General features: G+C 40.5%; 1 protein-coding gene and 1 long non-coding RNA gene across 5 annotated transcripts in view; one reads left to right on the top strand and one right to left on the bottom strand.

The window, feature by feature from the left end:
* LOC105481845 (uncharacterized) overlaps positions 1-19333 on the top strand; it is a 35114-nt gene that overhangs the window by 8183 nt on the left and 7598 nt on the right. The window contains exon 3 of one of the 2 annotated variants that reach the window (XR_987218.3): positions 16532-17641. The exons of the other annotated variant lie outside the window; for it this stretch is intronic. This is a non-coding gene — a long non-coding RNA (uncharacterized lncRNA). Of the gene's footprint in view, positions 1-16531; positions 17642-19333 lie in introns of those variants that run through there. 2 annotated transcript variants of the gene reach the window in all.
* Positions 17763-19333, bottom strand: part of LOC105481838 (mitogen-activated protein kinase kinase kinase kinase 5) — a 106890-nt gene continuing 105319 nt past the window's right edge. For all 3 annotated transcript variants that reach the window (XM_071100203.1, XM_011741621.3, XM_071100204.1), the window contains one exon: positions 17763-18356. In XM_071100203.1, the coding sequence (XP_070956304.1) occupies positions 18269-18356 (88 nt within the window). In that variant the 3' untranslated portion in view covers positions 17763-18268. The remainder of the gene's footprint in view (positions 18357-19333) is intronic.

Here is a 19333-nt window from a genome sequence, read left to right as displayed (position 1 = left end):
TAAATTTACTACCTTTTTTTTTTAGACATGAAGTCTTGCTATGTTGCCCAGGCTGAGGTGCAGTGGCTATTCACAGGCAAGATCATAGTTCACTACAGTCTTTTTTTGGCGGGGGGAGGGGGACAGGGACGGGGACGGAGTCTCACTCTGTCGCCCAGGTTGGAGTGCAGTAGCGTGATCTCGGCTCATTGCAACCTTTACCCCCAGGGTTCAAGCGATTCTCCTGCCTCAGCCTCATCAGTAGCTGGGATTACAGGTGCCCTCAACCACTGCCTGGCTAATTTTTTGTATTTTTAGTAGACACAGGGTTTCACCATGTTGGCCAGGATGGTCTCAAACTCCTGACCTCTGGTGATCCACCTGCCTCAGACTACCAAAGTGCTGGGATTACAGGTGTGAGCCACTGCGCCCAGCCTACAGTCTTGAACTCCTAGAATCAAGTGATCCTCCCATCTCAGTCCCCTGAATAGTTGGGACTATAGGTACATGCCACTGCACCAGGCTCAAAATTTACCATCTTAACCATTTGAAGTGTATAGTTTCATAGTTTAAGTACACTCACATTGTCGTACACAGATCCATAGAACTTTTTCATCTTGCAAGAGTGGAACTCTATACCGACTAAACAGGAATTCCCTCTCCCCTTAGCTCTTGGTTACTCTAACCCAAATCTTCATACTTTCTGTTTCTATGATTTTCATCACTTTAGGTACTTCGTGTGAATGGAATTATATGGTACTTGTCCTTTAGTGACTGGCTTAATTCTCTTAACATAATGTCCTTAAGGTTCATTCATGTTGCAGCATATGACAAGATTTCCTTCTTTTTAAGACTGCTTAATATTCCATTGTGTGTATACACCACATTTTCTTTTCTTTTTTCTTTCTTTCTTTTTTTATTTTTTGAGACAGAGTCTCCCTCTGTCGCCCAGGCTGAAGTGGAGTTGTACGATCTCAGCTCACTGCAAGCTCCGCCTCCCAGGTTCACACCGTTCTCCTGCCTCAGCCTCCTGAGTAGCTGGGACTACAGGTGCCCGCTACCACGCCCAGCTATTTTTTTTTTTTGTATATTTTAGTTGAGACAGGGTTTCACCATGTTAGTCAGGATGGTCTCGATCTCCTGACCTCATGATCTGCCCGCCTCGGCCTCCCAAAGTGCTGGGATTACAGGCATGAGCTGCCGCGCCCGGCCACATTTTCTTTATTCATTCATTTGTGGATGGATATTTGGGTTGCTTCCACCTCTGCAAGGTTTGGCTTTGAATTCTTCTGGGTATATGCCCAGAAGTGGACTTGTTGGATGATATGGTGCATTTTAAATTTTCTTTTTTCTTTTTTTTTTTTTTTGAGACGGAGTCTCGCTCTGTCGCCCAGGCTGGAGTGCAGTGGCACAATCTCGGCTCACTGCAAGCTCCGCCTCCCGGGTTCACGCCATTCTCCTGCCTCAGCCTCCCGAGTAGCTGGGACTACAGGCGCCTGCCACCTCGCCCAGCTTGTTTTTTTGTATATTTTTAGTAAAGACGGGGTTTCACTGTGTTAGCCAGGATGGTCTCAATCTCCTGACCTCGTGATCCGCCTGTCTCGGCCTCCCAAAGTGCTGGGATTACAGGCTTGAGCCACCGCGCCCGGCCTCATATTTTACATTTTCTAAAGAACTGCCTTACTGTTTTCCACTGTGGCTGCACCATTTCACGTTCCCACCAATGGTATACAAGCGTTCTAACTTTGCATCCTTGCCATCACTTGTTATTTTTGGTTCTCTTGATAGTGGTCATCCTGATGGATGTGAGGTGATATTCTATTGAGGTTTTGATTTGCATTTTCCCAAAGATTGGTAATGTTGAGCATTTTTTCATGTGCTTACTGGCCATTCGTTTATCTTTGGAGAAATGTATATTCAAGTTTGTTGCCCATTTCTTAACTGGGTTATTTGGTTTTGTTTTTGTTGTTGTTATTGAGTTGTGGAAATTCCTAATATACCCTGCACATTAATCTCTTATCAGATATATAGCTTACAATTACTTGCCCCTGTAGGCTGCCTTTTCATTCTGCTGACTGATTCCTTGGACTCAGTTTGTTTAAGTTCGATGTCCCATTTGTCTAGTTTTTCTTTCATTGCCTATGCCTTTGGTACCATATCCAAGAAATCATGGCCAAATCCAATGTCCTGAAGCTTTTCTCCTATGTTTTCTTCTGGAATTTTAATAATTGAAGATCTTACATTAGGTCTTTGTTTGATAATTGAAGATCTGCATTTAGGTCTTTAGATCTTACATGAAGGGCTTACATGTTGGCCATCTTGGCTTACTTTTTGTATATTGTGTACGATAATGTTCCAACCTTATTCTTTTGCTTGTGGATATCCAGTTTTCTTAACACCAGTTGTTGAAGAGAATGTTCTTTCCCCATTTTGTAGTCTTGGCATTATTGTCAAAAATTATTTGTCCAGATATGCAAGGGTTTGTTTCTGGCTCTCTCTTCTGCTCGCTTGGTCTATGGATGTCTATTGATACGGTTTGGCTCTGTGTCTCCACCCAAATCTCATCTTGAATTGTAATCCCCACATGCCGAGGGAGGAACCCGTAAACTCCACGTGTCAAGGGAGGGAGGTGATTGGATCATGGAGGTGGTTCCCCCATGCTGTTCCTCTGATAGTGAGTGAGTTCTCACAAAATCTGATGGTTTTATAAGGGACTCTTTCCCCTTCACTTTCTTCTCTCTCCTGCCACCTTGTGAAGAAGGTCCCTGCTTCCCCTTTGCCTTCCACCATGATTGTGAGTTTCCTGAGGCCTCGCCAGCCATGTGGAACTGTAAGTCAATTAAACGTCCTTTGTTTATAAAGAAAGCCTATACTCAGTCTCTGGTAGTTTTGTTTTTGTTTGTTTTTGTTTTTTTTTGAGACGGAGTCTTACTCTGTCGACAGGCTGGAGTGCAGTGGCGCGATCTCGGCTCACTGTAACCTCCGCCTCCTGGGTTCAAGCGATTCTCCTGCCTCAGCCTCTTGAGTAGCTGGGATTACAGGTGCCCGCCACCATGGCCAGCTAATTTTTGTGTTTTTAATAGAGAAGGGGTTTCACCATGTTGGCCAGGCTGGTCTCGAACTCCTGACCTCAGGTGATCCGCCCACCTCAGCCTCCCAAAGTTCTGGGATTACAGGTATGAGCCACTGCGCCCAGCCTCGGGTAGTTTATACTCAGTCTCAGGTAGTATTTTTATAGCAGTGTCAGAACGAACTAATCCATCCATCTTTATGTCAGTACCACACCTTTTATTGTTTTTAATTACTGTTGCTTTGTAGTTATAAAATTAAGAAGTGTGGGGCTTCCAACTTTGTTCTTCTTTTTCAAGATTGTTTTGGCTATTTAGGGCCCCTTGAGACTCCCTGGGAATTTTAGGATGATTTCTTTTTCTAAGAAATGCATCTATTTTCCAAATGGAGTTAATACTGTAAGTCCTATCACCTTTCTCCTCCCTTTCAGAAACTCTGTGATACTTATTCATTAGTGTCTATATAACTAGTTGTACAAACAAAAACCTCTGGTGCCCAAGATACATTTTCCATGACAGCCATTGAATTTTTAGGCATGTATTGATCAAAAAAGTCTACGTAGTTCCATAAGATTATCTCTAAACTGCATGCATGCCAAGGATTCTGTGAAGATCATAGTTAAAACCACATGTGAAAGTTCTATTACTGTAAATAGCTTTCATAAGAATGGCTCATTGTCAAATATTAGTAGTGAGATATTTATTGTGAGGCATCTAAAGTGAATCCACATGTAGGTCCTTGTAAAAAATATACATTTAAACAGTATTCCTCCAAAATAATAACATAAATCCTTCACCTTAAACAACAGCCTATTAATTTTTCTACAATATTGTCTGACCTGATTTCCCCCAATGAGAATGTGAACTCTGGAGCCAGACTGTCTGGGTTCAAATCCAGCTCTGCTAGTAACTGTGAGGACTTGGGCAAGTTCCTTAACTCCTGATGTTTCATATGTGTCGTCTGCAACATTGAAATGAGCTACCTCTTCACGTTCTTGTGAGGATTCAGTGCTAGATCCAGGTTAGCTTTTTTTTTTGAGATGGAGTCTTGCTCTGTTGCCCAGGCTGGAATGCAGTGGTGCCATCTTGGCTCACTGCAACCTCCGCCTCCTGGGTTCAAGCGATTCTCCTGCCTCAGCCTCCCGAGTAGCTGGGATTACAGGCACGTGCCACCACACCCAACTAATTTTTATATTTTTGGTAGAGACGGGGTTTCACCATGTTGGCCAGGATGGTCTCGATCTTCTGACCTTGTGATCCGCCCACCTTGGCCTCCCAAAATGCTGGGATTACAGGAATGAGCCACCGCGCCCGGCCCCATGTTAGCTTTTATGATCATGACGATGATAATCCCTGTGTATTATTTTCTGTTCTGATGAGAAATTTATTTACTACTAAAATGTATTCCCTGCTCCACTGAAAACAATTTAAATTTTAAGTTTAGGGATTCATTTCAGGCTTAGCAATCAAGGGAAAACTTTTATTTAGTCATTCAGAGTCCTAATCCACACTCCCAGGGTTTCTGCTGGAGAAACCCAATGTTTCCCACTGCCAGAGCAGTACTCTTGCCACCACATCGTGCATCTGCTCAAGGGGGAATCTCTAGAAAGGAGACAGCACATGGTGGAGGAGCAAGGGCCGGAGAGCCCACCAGACCCGGGCTCATATCTGGGTTCTACCCTTCCTTGGCTGAGTGAAATCAGGAAAGTTACTTTGTGTGTTGGTCAAGAATATGTCTAAAATTTTGTTGTTTTTTTAGAGATAGGATCTTGCTTTGGTTGCCCAGGCTGGAGTACAATGACGCGATCACAGCTCACTGCAGCCTTGAATTCCCTGGGCTCAAATAATCCTCCTGCCTCAGCCTCCCAAGTAGCTAGTACTATAGGTGTGTGCTGCCACACCTGGCTTTTAAGGTGTTTTTTTTTTTTTTAAATTAAACTTTTATTTTGAGATAATTGTAAACATCCAGGTGTAAGAAATCCCACATAGAGGGCCAGGCATGGTGGCTCACACCTATAATCCCAGCACTTTGGGAGGCTGAGGCAGGCAGATCATCTGAGGTCAGGAATTTGAGACCAGCTTGGCCAACATGGTGAATGGTGAAACCTTGTCTCTACTAAAGATACAAAAATTAGTTAGGTATGGTGGCGGGCACCTGTATCCCAGCTACTCGGGAGGCTGAGGCAGGAGAATCGCTTGAACCTGGGAGGCAGGGGTTGCTGTGTGCTGAGATTGCGCCACTGCACTCCAGCCTAGTGGGGAGTGAGAGACTCTGTTTCACAAAACAAAAAACAACAACAACAAAAAATAAATCACACATAGAGATCTTGTATACTATTTACCCAGTTTCCCCTAGTAATAACATCTTACAAGACTGGAGTACGGCATTATAACTGGATATTCGCATTGATAAAGTCAAGATGTGGAACCATTCCCTCACAAGCATACCACATATTGTCCTGTCCCCCACCCCTGACCCCTGGCTATTGAAGAAGTCTTTCAGTAGGCCTATGTGTTTTTTCTCTTGGGTAAATACCAAGAATTGAAATGGCTGGATTGAATGGTGAATAGATATTTAACTTTCTAAGGTATTGCTATATGCTTTTTCAAAATTGCTGTGTCACTTTGCATTCCCATCAACAACATATGAAACACCGTCTCTACTAAAAATACAAAAAATTAGCCAGGTGAGGTAGCGGGTGCCTGTAGTCCCAGTTACTCGGGAGGCTAAGGCAGGAGAATGGCGAGAACCTGGGAGGCAGAGCTCGCGGTGAGCTGAGATCGCGCCACTGCACTCCAGCCTGGGAGACAGTGAGGCTGCATCTCAAAAAAAAAAAAAAACATGGTAAATACACATAATACGAAATTTGCCATTTTTACCATTTTTAAGTGTACGGTTCAGTGGTATTAAATGCTTTCACATTGTTGTGCAACCAATGCCGTCATTCATCTCCAGATCTCTTATCATCTTGCAAAACTAAGTCTCTGTACCCATTAAAGAAAAGTCTCCATCCTCCTGACCCCTGAGAACCAGCATTCTATTTTCTGTCTCTATGAATTTGACTACTATAGGTACCTCTTGTAAGTGGCATCATACAGTACTTGTCCTCTTGTCACTGGCTTATTTCATTTTGCCTAATGTCCTTAAGATCAACTGTGTTTGTCCAAGGTATACGCAGGTAGCATATGATTTCCTTATTTTCTAAGAGTGCATAACATTCCATTGCACGTACATACAACGTTTTCTTTATCCATTCAGTTTCCAGTGGACACGTGGGTTGCTTCCGCCCAAGCTTCCACCCATGTTGATGAATGCTGCTATAAACACGTGTACGAATGTCTTTGCGACCCTGCTTTCAATGCTTTTGGGTATATATCTGAAGTCGAATTGCTGCATTTTATGGTAATTCCGTTTTTAATTTTTAAAGGAACTCCTGCTATTTTATGCAGCAGCTGCACCATTTTGCGTTCCCACCGAAAGTGTATACAAGGATTCTAATTCCTGCACATCTTCACCAACATTTGTTTTGATAGTAGCCATCCTAGTGGGTGTGAGTTGGTATCTCAATGTGGCTTTCATTTGTATTCTGGGATCTTAGTTGACAACTGCAGAAGTCTCTTCAACTTGTTTAAGCAGAAAGGGATTTATTCAAGGATATTAAATAGCTTGAGGAATCTCCAGAAGGGTCAGAAAGCCAGATGTGGAGCCTACACAGTTAGAAACAATCACAAAACTGTTCTGCAGGACTGCCTCAGCCAGACTTTAGAGCTGCCACTGCTGCTGCTGGCACTACACTTGGCTCTGCTAACGATGGATGCCATACACATGACTCTGCATCATTCCTACCCACAAAGGCCAGACTCCTCTCCACCATCCATGCTAGAAAAATGGTTCAGGACAGCACCTGCTTCCTTGTGCTGCTCTGTTTCAGACTGAGACTTGTGTGAGTAAGTCTGGTTGGAGGAGCCTGCACCCTAGCTGCTAGGTGCTGGGAAAGGGAGTTGAGCTTCTTTGGAGACACGAGAGTCACAAGGTGGGAAATTACTCTAGTATTGGAAGGGTTTTCAAAGACAAACACAAAGCATGAGAAGTATCTGCTGTATTTTTCTATTCTACTTATAAATAGGGATAATTATAGTTGCCTCCCTGACTCAGTTTGAAGATGAGATGAGATTTCTCATGCAAAATGTTTAACACAGTGCCTGGCCCAGAGCAGGTGCCAAAAATGTTGTTTTTCTCTTTTCTCTCAATAAAATGTAAGCATCACTTCCTGATGTGACATAAGGCTATTAGTGTAGGCAGCTGTATAATACAATTTTAGGAACCTCAAGGAAGCTCTATGACCCGCCTAATACTCTAACATAAAATTCCATGTCATTATTGTAGCTTAAGTTCTGGTCTGTAGAAATTGCAAGGCCACAATTCACAATTCAAGATGAAATTTGGTTGGGGATACAGCCAAACCATATCAAGGTTGTGAAATACTGGAGGAGATTTGCGAACTGGACTTTAAGGAATTTAAATGGACATTGTTATTCACTGTGGGTTTTCAGAAACCATGAACTGAGAAGTAATTATGGACTTGAAAGCTTGACACAGAGTCAGTGCTTTATGTAGATCACTTACATGTCAAATGGCCAGGATGCCCTGGCACCCTGACAGGTGCTCCATGATCAACAGACATCTCTGGATTCTCTTGTGCCTTTTAGTTATTGTAAGATAATCATGGTGAGGTAACTAGTCCAGGCAGACTTAGCTTTAAGAAACATGACCAGGATAAAGTCATATACCCAAAATCAAATGTCACATTTACAGTGTGCTAAATCTTACACTTAGCAAAATTACTGAGGAAAGAATATGTGGTTGAATATCATGATGATTTAATGAACCATTTCACTCAAATGCGGTGAGTGGTTTTGCTTTTTTTAAGCTTCACCGAGTGGTTGTTTATAGTACACAGGACATCTGGTGCTTATAGCAGTCCAGCATCCATTTGAAGGGAGCATTTGTCTGATAACCAATTAAGTTGAATACATTTTCACATATTTATTGATACTTGGATGCTGTCTTTTGTGGAATGCCTGCTCGAAATCTTTGGCTCCTTTTTCTACTGGGTTGTCTGCCTTTTTCTTATTGATTGTAGTTCTTTATGTCTTCTGGGAGATCTTTTGTGGCTATATGTAATACAAGTCTCTTTTTCCATTCTGTGGCTTGTCTTCATTTTTATAAAATGAAGATTTTCTCTACTCATCTTGAGTAGAGAATCTTAATTTTAATGATGTCTGTTCTACCAACTTTTTTTTTTCAAGATACAGTCTCACTCTTGTTGCCCAGGCTGGAATGCAGTGGCGTGATCTTGGCTCACTGCAACCTCCGCCTCCCAGGTTCAAGCAATTCTCCTGCCTCAGCCTTCTGCGTAGCTGGGATTATGGGTGCCCACCACCACGCCTGCCTAATTTTTGTAGTTTTAGTAGAGATGGGGTTTCACCATGTTGGCCAGGCTGGTCTCGAACTCCTGACCTCAAGTGATCCGCCCACCTCAGCCTCCTACAAGTGTTGGGATTACAGGTGTGAGCCGCCATACCAACATTTTTATAGTCAAAACTTAATGTTTTGTTCAAAAAAATCTTTGCAGATATCAAGTTCATGAAGATACTTTCTTTTAAAAATGCTGTAGTTGGTATCTCAATGTGGTTTTCATTTGCATTTCTCTAATGACCAGTGATGAGCTTTTTTTTTTATGTCTGTTGGCTGCATAAATGTCTTCTTTTGAGAACTGTCTCTTCCTATCCTTTGCCCACTTTTTGATGGGGTTGTTTTTTTCTTGTAAATTTAAGTTATTTGCAGATTCTGGATATTAGCGCTTTGTCAAATGGATAGACTGCAAAAATTTTCTCCCATTCTGTAGGTTACCTGTTCACTCTGATGATAGTTTCTTTTGATGTGCAGAAGCTCTTTAATTAGATCCCATTTGTCAGTTTTGGCTTTTGTTGCCATTGCCCTTGGTGTTCCAGTCATGAAGTCCTTGCCTATGCCTATGTCCTGAATGGTATTGCCTAGGTTTTCTTCTAGGGTTTTTATGGTTTTAGGTCTTACGTTTAAGTCTTTAATCCATCTTCAGTTAATTTTTGTATAAGGTGTAAGGAAGGGATCCACTTTCAGCTTTCTGCATATGGCTAGCCAGTTTTCCCAATACCATTTATTAAATAGGGAATTCTTTCCCCATCTCACACCAGTTAGAATGGCGATTATTAAAAAGTCAGGAAACAACAGATGCTGGAGAGGATATGGAAAAATAGGAACACTTTTACACTGTTGGTGGGAGTGTAAATTAGTTCAATCATTGTGGAAGTCAGTGTGGCAATTCCTCAAGGATCTAGAACCAGAAATACCATTTGACCCAGCAATCCCATTACTGAATATATACCCAAAGGATTATAAATCATTCTACTATAAAGACTTATGAATGTGACACTATTCACAATAGCAGTGACTTGGAACCAACCCAAATGCCCATCAATGATAGACCGGATAAAGAAAATGTGGCAGATATACACCGTGGAATACTATGCAGCCATAAAAAAGGATAAGTTCATGTCCTTTGCAGGACATGGATGAAGCTGGAGACCATCATTCTCAGCAAACTAACACAAAAACAGAAAACCAAACACCACATGTTCTCACTCATAAGAGGGAGTTGAACAATGAGAACACATAGACACAGGGAGGGGAACATCACACACGAGGGCCTGTCAGGGGGAAGGTGGGGTAGGGGAGGGATAGCATTAGGAAAATATCTAATGTAGATGATGGTTTGATGGGTGCAGCAAACCACCATGGCACATGTATACCTATGTAACAATCCTGCACTTGTTCTGCACAAGTACCCTAGAACTTAAAGTATAATAAAAAAGAAGTGCTTTAGTTTTATATTTGAGATTATTTCCGATCCATCTGGTATTTACTTTTGTGTGAGGGGGCAGTCAAAATTCATTTGATTTTTCCATTATTGTTTTCAATAAATTTTCAGTATAATTTACTGAAAAGGCTATCTTTTCTTTCACTCCACTGCGGTGTACCTTAGTCATCCATGAAGTAATGAAATGTGGGTCTGTTTCTGGACTCTTGACTGTATTGCATTTGTCTTGTGCCAATGTCATACTCTCTTAACTGTTATAGTAGCTTTATAATAACTCCTGAAATCTGGTAGCCTAAGACTTCTAAGTTTGTTTTTCTTCTTCAAGATTGTCTTGACTACTCCTGGTCCTTTGCATTTTATATAATTTTAGAATCAACTTGTCAACTTCCACAAAATATCTGTTGGGACTGCACAGACATCGTTACAATACCAAAGCTTCTAATTCATTAATATGGCATAATCTGCCATTTATTTTGGTCTACTTTCTTTCAGTATGTTTTGCAGTTTTCAGTGTAGAGATCTTGCATCTTTCATTTTATTGTTATTTGATAGGTTTCTATACTGTAAATGGTATTCTTTTAAAGTTGCATTTTGTTTATTACTGGTATATATGGTTTTAAATTTTGATGGTGCATCCAGCTGCTTTTCCAAATTTACTTAATTGCTAACAGTTTATTTGCAAATAATGGCATTTTTATTCCTTTCCAAACCTTTGATCTTTTATCTTTTTCTTAAGTTTTTGTTTCTTTGTTTGTTTATTGAACTGACTAGGACTTTTAGCATGATGACTAATCAGTGGTCAGAATGAGAATATTTGACTTGTTCTCAATGTCAACATAATAAATCCTTAACAAATATTTCTTGCTTTTCTCCTAAATGAGATCCATTTGGAACAGTTTGAAATTCTCAGTAAAACCTAGAATGATCCCTTCTGCTAGTGGTGGTATAGGAGTGTTTCTTGAACATTTGACACAGATATTGGTTATTTCCACAACAAAAAGGCATATAAGGAATTAGAAAAAAAATTTAAAAGCTCCATGCTAAGTCCACCAATATGTGACATACTGAAAGGAACAATTAAAGAATGAAAATATACCCTATGCCCTTAGTGAACTTCTTGGTGAAAAATAAATAAGCCAACTTTTTTTTTTTCCCTTGAGTTACTGCTATGAGCAGGAAACTAATCTACATTATGTCCTTTAATCCTCCTAACAACCAATGAAGTGGCCATTATTTCCAACAACAGAAAAAAAGATGGAGGCCTAGACAGGTCTGAATAAGTTGTCTAAGGTAAGTGCTAAGTGCTGAGTGGTTTGGCTAGTAATTAACAATTGAATGTTACACTGAAGTGTACAATCCATATGTGCTGTAGAAATTCTGAGAAAGAGAAAACGGTTTGGATTAAGTGGTCAGAGCTGTCATAGAAAAGTTATGGCTTGAACTGAGTATCATTAAGGTAAAGGATTTAAGTTTTGATAAAATAAATCAGAACTGCAGAATGAAAGAGCCATTATGAGCCCAGCAATGAAGCTGGAGTGATCATGGCCTCTATGTGCCAGTATCCTAGGGTGCTTGGCAGAATAGTGGGAGAGAAGGCTGGAGAGGAGGCTTAGCTAAAGAAAAGAAGTTTGATGAAAATACTTTTTCTCACAAGACCTTATGGGATTTACTTCACCTAGCTTTTTGTCCCCAGCTACTTTTGCCTCCTTCCACATGATGCATACATTAGCTACACTCAATTGATATTTATTGAATGCCTACTGTGTGTAAAGTACAGTGTAAGAAGCTGGCTTTGTCACACTGTTTTGGTCATGCAGGGGTTCATGCTTTTATTTAAAGTTACATTTTTCTTTAACATGAAAAAAATCAAATGTATGCATGCACATAGAGAATCAAATAGACCCGTAAAAGTTTGTTACTACAAAGCTTGCCCTTCCATCTCTCTCCTCAAAAACAACTTTTCATTATTTTTGCAGATTATATTATCCCCCTGCCACTAAATAATCTTCTTGATTAAAAAAACCCTCCTGGCCGGGCGTGGTGGCTCAAGCCTGTAATTCCAGCACTTTGGGAGGCCAAGACGGGCGGATCACGAGGTCAGTAGATTGAGACCATCCTGGCTAACGTGCTGAAACCCCATCTCTACTAAAAATACAAAAAAATTAGCCGGGTGTGGTGGCGGGTGGCTGTAGTCCCAGCTACTGGGGAGGCTGAGGCAGGAGAATGGCGTGAACCAGGAGGTGGAGCTTGCAGTGAGCTGAGATCAAGCCACTGCACTCCAGCCTGGGCAACAGAGTGAGACTCCGTCTCAAAAAAGAAAAGAAAAACAAACAACAAAAAACCCTCCTGAGTGAAAATTTGTATCCTTTAACCAACATCTCCCCATCCCCAAACTAAGATCCCCCAGCACAGCTCCGGGCCCTGGTAACACACTTCTATTCTCCACTTCCACGAGTTCTGCTTTTTCGGATTCCACATGTAAGTGAAACCACGTGGTATTTGTTGGTCAGTGCCTTATTTCACTTAACATAATGTCCTCTAGGTTTATCCATGTAGTCACAAATCACAGGCTGAATGGTATTCCACTGTGTATATATACCACATTTTTTTTTATACATTCATCCACTGATGGACACTTAGGTTGATTCCACATTTGGTTACTGTGAATAATGCTGTGATGAACTTGGGATCACAGGTAATTCTTCAACATACTCATTTCATTTCCTTTGGACACATATCCAGTAGTGGGATTGCTAGATGATACAATAATTCTATTTTTAATGTTTTTGAGGAACCTCCATACTGTTTTCCTTAATTGCTGCACTAATTTATATTCCTGCCAACAGTGTGCAAGGGTTTCCTGATCTCTCAGCACTTATTTTTTTAGACAGTCTTCGTCTGGTATCTAGGCAGGAGTGCAGTGGTGCAGTCATAGCTCACTGCAGCCTCAAACTCCCAGGCTCAAAGGATCCTCCCACTTCAGCCCCCCAAGTAGCTGGGAGTGCAGGCATGCCCACCACACCCAGCTAATTTTTATTTTTTTTAAAATAGAGACAGGGTCTTGCTGTTTGCTCAGGCTGGTCTCGAATTCCTAGCCTCAAGCAATCCTCCCACCTCAGCCCCACAAAGTGCTGGGATTACAGGCATGTGCCACCACAGACAGCCTCTTTCATCTTTTTGATAATAACAGTGTGAGGTGATATCTCATTGTAGTTTTAATTTGCATTTCCCTGATTAGTGACATTGACTATTTTTTCATGTATCTGTTGGCAATTTTTTTTTTTTTTTTTTTTTTTTAAGACGGAGTCTTGCTCTGTTGCCAGGCTGGAGTGCAGTGGCACAATCTTGGCTTACTGTAACCTCTGCCTCCCAGGTTCAGGTGATCCTCCTGCCTCAGCCTCCCGAGTAGCTGGGACTACAGGCGTGTGCCCAGCATGCCCAGCTAATTTTTTTGTAGTTTTAGTAGATACGGGGTTTCACCATGTTGGCCAGGATGGTCTCAATCTCTTGACCTTGTGATCCACTCGCCTTGGCCTCCCAAAGTGCTGGGATTACAGGTGTGAGCCACAGCACCTGGCCCTGTTGGCCATCTGTATGTCTTCTTTTGAGAAATGTCTATTCAGGTCCTTTGCTTTTTCTTTTGGAGACGGGGTCTTCATGCTCTGTTGCCCAGGCTTCAGTTGCAGTGTCACAATCACAGCTCACTGAACCTCAAACTCCTGGGCTCAAGTGATTCTCCTGCCTCAGACTCCTGGGTAGCTAGGACTGCATGCACCACCACACCCAACTCATTAAAAAATTTTTTGTAGAGATGGGGTCTCGCTATGTTGCCCAGGCTGGTCTCAACAGATCCTTCTGCCTTGGCCTCCCAAAGTGTTGTGATTACATGTGTGGGCCACCCAACCTGGCCTTGCCATTTTAAAATTGGGATGTTTCCTTGCCATGAGTATACTTCACTATGTATTTTGGATGTTAACCCCTTTTGAGATGTATGATTTGCAAATATTTTCTCCCACTCTGTTGACTGTTTCCTTTGCTGTGCAGATTTTTAGATTGATGTAATCCTTTGATTTTCAATTTTTACGTATTATCCACTGATTTCCTACTGTGGAAAATGAGAATTTGATAACTTTTCTTACCTTCACAATACCATGTCCTCTCCCAATACAGTTGTTGTCATTTTGATTAGATGAATATTTTGTTAACATCATTATGCCATTCAACCACTGGTCATAATTTTTCTTTTCTGCCCATTTTGCTTTCCTGGAGTTAACTGCCAGTTTTTTGTTTGGTTTGGTTAGTTTTTCTTCAGAATCACTGTCATCTCTGATTGAACCCTGGAGCCTTGAAAATCATCTCCTCCACCCACCTTCTGATTCCAGCCAGTATCAGTGGACAGTTCCGTGGGAACTGAAGACCCCTTTCTTCTCTTTCAGCTTTCTGTCTCACGGTCTTCTTTGACACGGAGCCTACTATGCCCATGTGCAAACTGCCCCATGTGCAAGGAGATAATGCCCCTGGCAGCAACTTGATGAGTGAAAAATGACAGTGTATAGATAAATGCTCTAGCCACTTGTCTTTCAGGAGGCAATTCGGGGAGCTATCACATAGCTTGAGGACCTGGTGGAATCAAGTTCCCACTGTTTACACAGAAATGACCTCAAAAATACACCATGTTTTATATTGACTTTTCCCCTTTCTCCTTCGCAGTACCACAAGTCCCTCACTCCTAGTTTCTGGGATCTCTAAAATAAACTAACCAATGTTCTTGACTCAGGCTTTGTTTCAGGAGGAACCTCTTACTTTGCTGGTTGCCTCACTCTTAAGATCTAAGATATGGCCGGGCGCGGTGGCTCAAGCCTGTAATCCCAGCACTTTGGGAGGCCGAGACGGGCGGATCACGACGTCAGGAGATCGAGACCATCCTGGCTAACACGGTGAAACCCCGTCTCTACTAAAAAATACAAAAAAAAAAAAAAAAAAACAACTAGCCGGGCGAGGTTGCGGGCGCCTGTAGTCCCAGCTACTCGGGAGGCTGAGGCAGGAGAATGGCGTAAACCCGGGAGGCGGAGCTTGCAGTGAGCTGAGATCCGGCCACTGCAGTCCAGCCTGGGCGACAGAGCGAGACTCCGTCTCAAAAAAAAAAAAAAAAAAAAGATCTAAGATACATCGGATATTTTATTAATCTTTCTAAAAACGTGTCACCAGGATCTTCTGATGTGCTTCAATGTACTCTCTGAGCCTGGTGTAGTGGTCATCTTTGGATATTCCATCCTCGGATATTCCATCCTCATCATCTGGGGATTTCTTTCATTTCTCTCCTGTTCTAAATCCCATTTCCTGCATCCTGTGTCATTTTGTTTGGTTTATGCCTTTTTATGAAGCACATCCTTTCGTAGCTTCCTGAGAAAAGATATATAGGAGGAACTTTTTTTATACTCTTCATTTGACCTTTATGTTACATTTAGTCAGATACAGAATGTTAGGTTGGACATTTCTTTCAGAAGTTTGAAGGCATTGCTTCTGTTGAAATTTAAAGCTATTCAGGGCTGGATGCAGTGGCTCACACGTGCAATCCCAGCACTTTGGGAGACTGAGGTGGGCGGACTGCTTCAGCTCAGGAGTTTGAGACCAGCCTGGGCAACATGGTGAAACTCTGTCTCCATAACAAATACAAAAAAATTTAGCTGGGCATGGTGGTGGGCGCGTGTAGTCCCAGCTACTCGGGAGGTTGAGGCAGGAGGATGGCTTGAGCCTGGGAGGTGGAGGTTGCAGTGAGTCGAGACTGTGCCACTGCACTCCAGCTTCGGTGACAGAGCAAGACCCTGCCTCAAAAAATAAAAATAAAGGTCTCCTGAGTCTTATTCCTTGGTATCTGACCTGACCTTTTCCTCTGGAAATGCAGATCTTCTTTTTGACTCCAGTGTCCTTGAAAGTTCATAATGATGTGCTTTGGTAAAGGTCTTTTTCATCCACTGTGTTCTTTCAATCTAGAATCTGATATTATTTAATACTGAAAAAATTATCGAAACACTCCAATGATTTCTTTTTGGAACTCTGGAAGATTACATATTAGGCCTCCTGGGCTGTCAATTTTCTTAACTTTTTTCTTTGACATTTCCAAATTTTTTTTTGAGAAATTTTAACTTTATATTCTAAGTCTTCTAATTGAATTATTCAGCTATGCTATCATAGGATTTTCTAAGAGTTCTTTTTGTTTTTTTGAAACCCAACTTTTTAAAAGTCCCCTGCCCTTGACTCATGGTTGCAACATCCTTCTGAAAATACTTTTTCTTTTGATGTTCTCCTTACCCTTCATAGTCTGTTTCCTCTAAGTGTCTTCCCTAGACTGTTTTTTCTCTTTCATTTATTTGTAATCCTTGGTTGTTTGCTCATTTTTAAGAGCACAGGACTCAAAGACTAACTGCAAGGTCTAGACACAATGCGTGGGCTAGTGGGCATGCCAACTATGATTTTCACTGCAGTGTTATGTAGCTGGGCAGTTTAGCTGGGACATGGCTGACATCAAGATCTTAATTAGGCCTTTTCACTTGCATTGGTCAGATTTCACAGAGAAGACTCTTCAGTATTCCGTCATGGAATGGTAAAGATCTGGCTGCCAGGATTCAGTAAGAAAAGGAGGATGCTGGCCTTCTTATCCATCATGTAAATGTCCTCTGTTTTGAGGATGGTCCCTCTGTCATCTACCGTATCCAGTATTCTTAACATATCCAAAATAAACAGCCACACACTTAGTGAAATCATATGTGCATTTTTAAAGAATAAATACCTTTATATTTCATTTGTATAACATTTTATTGTTTGCATATTGCATAGTGAAAAGAACAGAGTCAGAAGACTCATGGTCAGGCTCAACTGCTAACTTGCTGTGTAAATTGGGTAGATCTCTTAACCCTGCTAAACTCTTATTTCCTCATCTGAAAAATGGAGATAATACTTATTTTACAGAATTGCTAAATACTGAATGAGATACTTATACTGTTTTCCTCTTAGGTAATTAGTCAAAATAACTCTATAGTTTGCTACTGCTAACCCCTTGTTCATCATCTCAATGCTGTTCTCAATAAATGCATTAAGACAACAGGTACCAATGTAACACTTTAATTTTGAATATTAACAATAGCAAAGAAAAACAAACTCAAAAATGACCCTACCCTTTATTATTTTTAGAATACTGGCTTTTAAATACTTAATGATACTATCCCATCAGAAATTCAATTCATTTAAAGATCTTTTTTCTTCTTAAACCTACTCAAAATGAATACCTACGTATGTGAAAAACCCAAGATTACATGTGTAATTACTTTACAGTTTCCTCTCTGGCATAGTATAAGTAAAATACATATCATGGGCAGTTAAATACTTCCCCCCTCTACATTAGGGATGATAATATATATGAAGATTAATTCCTTATGCATTATCCCTAATGTAAAGAAAAATCACAGGTATTTTATACTGCTTGTCAAGAATACATACACATGGTAGACACGCCTAGACATACACACCCCTTCTAAGAATATTTCAACTATCATCAATATCTTCTGTATGATCCCTTACAACTATCTGTAGTTGAAAACATAAAACTCACTTTTAAGGTAATTCTGTATGAAACTGTATTATAAAATACTTATGTTAAGCAAAATTGCATGTGTGTGTTGAACCCCAAACACTCAAAGTACTTTACTACTCTTAAAAGATAAACAAAATTCTTATACATTATAAAAAAATTTAAGCTGCTCTGCAACCCTCCTTTGCCAAAAGTTAGATACATTACACCACTCCAGCAAGAGATTAATAAATAAGGATTAAATATTCTATTTTACAAAAACATACAGAATGGCCAATATAAAAGTGAAAACCTTGCTTGAGAATTTATCAAATTATGTTCATTAAGAAGGAATAAGACATGGTATAAAATGATCACTAAATTTATCTCTCTTAAGATAATCATGAGTTATCTAAAAATGCCATGACACCCTTGTTACAAACATTATTATTTTTTTTTTTTTTAAAAAAAGACTGTGTTTCCTGGAACTAGAGGACTATTTGTCTCTTAGCTTTTATTAAGCAAACTTGATATAACCACCACACAGTGGCAAGAGATAGACTAGCTGTTTCCAGCTGCAGAAAATACTGAATTCTACCCTAACGTACAGATCATTTGCAATATAACCCATAACAGTTAAAGCAAATCATAGTGCAGTTTGTATTGAGTTTCCTTATTTTTCCTTTCAGTGGAGTATATTCATTTTCCTGTCATTTGAGATCAGTTTCTGTTGCTTAGTAACTATTTTCATGTCCAGCCAAGATGTAGAGATTGCTGTGTGCAGTAGGATTTTCTGTTGGCCTACTTTCCAAAACGACAACCCTGTAATTAAACCAAAACAAAGGGCTTGTTTAAGAGTAACTACAGATTTCATACATCAAATACTAACATCAAACTAGGAAAGAATATCATTGTTCACATTTCAGTAAGATTACATAAGGATCACAGATGCACAATCAAATTCGGCTTTACATTTTACAGCTTTAAAACACAATAAGAATTGATTAATATAAAATATTGAAGACATTTTGGGGTAGTCTCATTATCTTATTCCAACTAAAATATCTGGGCTGGGTGTGGTGGCTCACACTTGTAATCCCAGGACTTTGGGAGGCTGAGGCAGGGGGATCGCTTGAGCCCAGGAGTTTGAGACCAGCCTGAGCAAGATGGCAAGACCCCATCTCTACAAAAAAATAAAATAATTAGCTGAGTGTGGAAGCCTGCGCCTGTAGTCCCAGCTACTCAGGACACTGAGGCAGGAGGATCCCTGGAGCTGAGGAGTTTGAGGATGTAGTAAACTGTGATTGTGCCACTGCGCCTCAGCCTGGGTGGAGAGAGTGAGACCCCTTCTCAAACAAAAAACAACAAACAAAATCTGCTTACTCATTTATGCCAACAAAAGGTATAATATAATAATTTAGGAATTTACACTAACAGGAAGAGGATGGAAGAAGAGCCAAGAGAATAAAATAGGACTCTTAAGAGACACTCGTCCAAACTGTTCTTCAAGGTATTTGAAATAGCTTTTTAAAAAAAGTATGAAATGGGGCCCCTCTCCCTAGTTGCGGAACAAAAGTGGAGAAAGAGTCCAATCAAAGGACTGATAGGAAAAAAAAAAATCAAGTGCTATTCCAAACATTTTAATTGTGGGGAAGAGAGTTTGAGAACAAAATAAAAAATAATATACCCACACAGAGAAAAAAGTTTCTAGAGGAGGAATGGGAGAAAAAATTTGCATATAACACTTATTTTTCTAGTGTATGAATTTTCTATAATTAGCATGTTATTACTTTAATAAT

The sequence above is a fragment of the Macaca nemestrina genome, chromosome 7 (assembly GCF_043159975.1).
Source record: "Macaca nemestrina isolate mMacNem1 chromosome 7, mMacNem.hap1, whole genome shotgun sequence".
NCBI lineage: Eukaryota > Metazoa > Chordata > Mammalia > Primates > Cercopithecidae > Macaca > Macaca nemestrina.
This window is presented reverse-complemented; position numbering and strand designations above follow the sequence as displayed.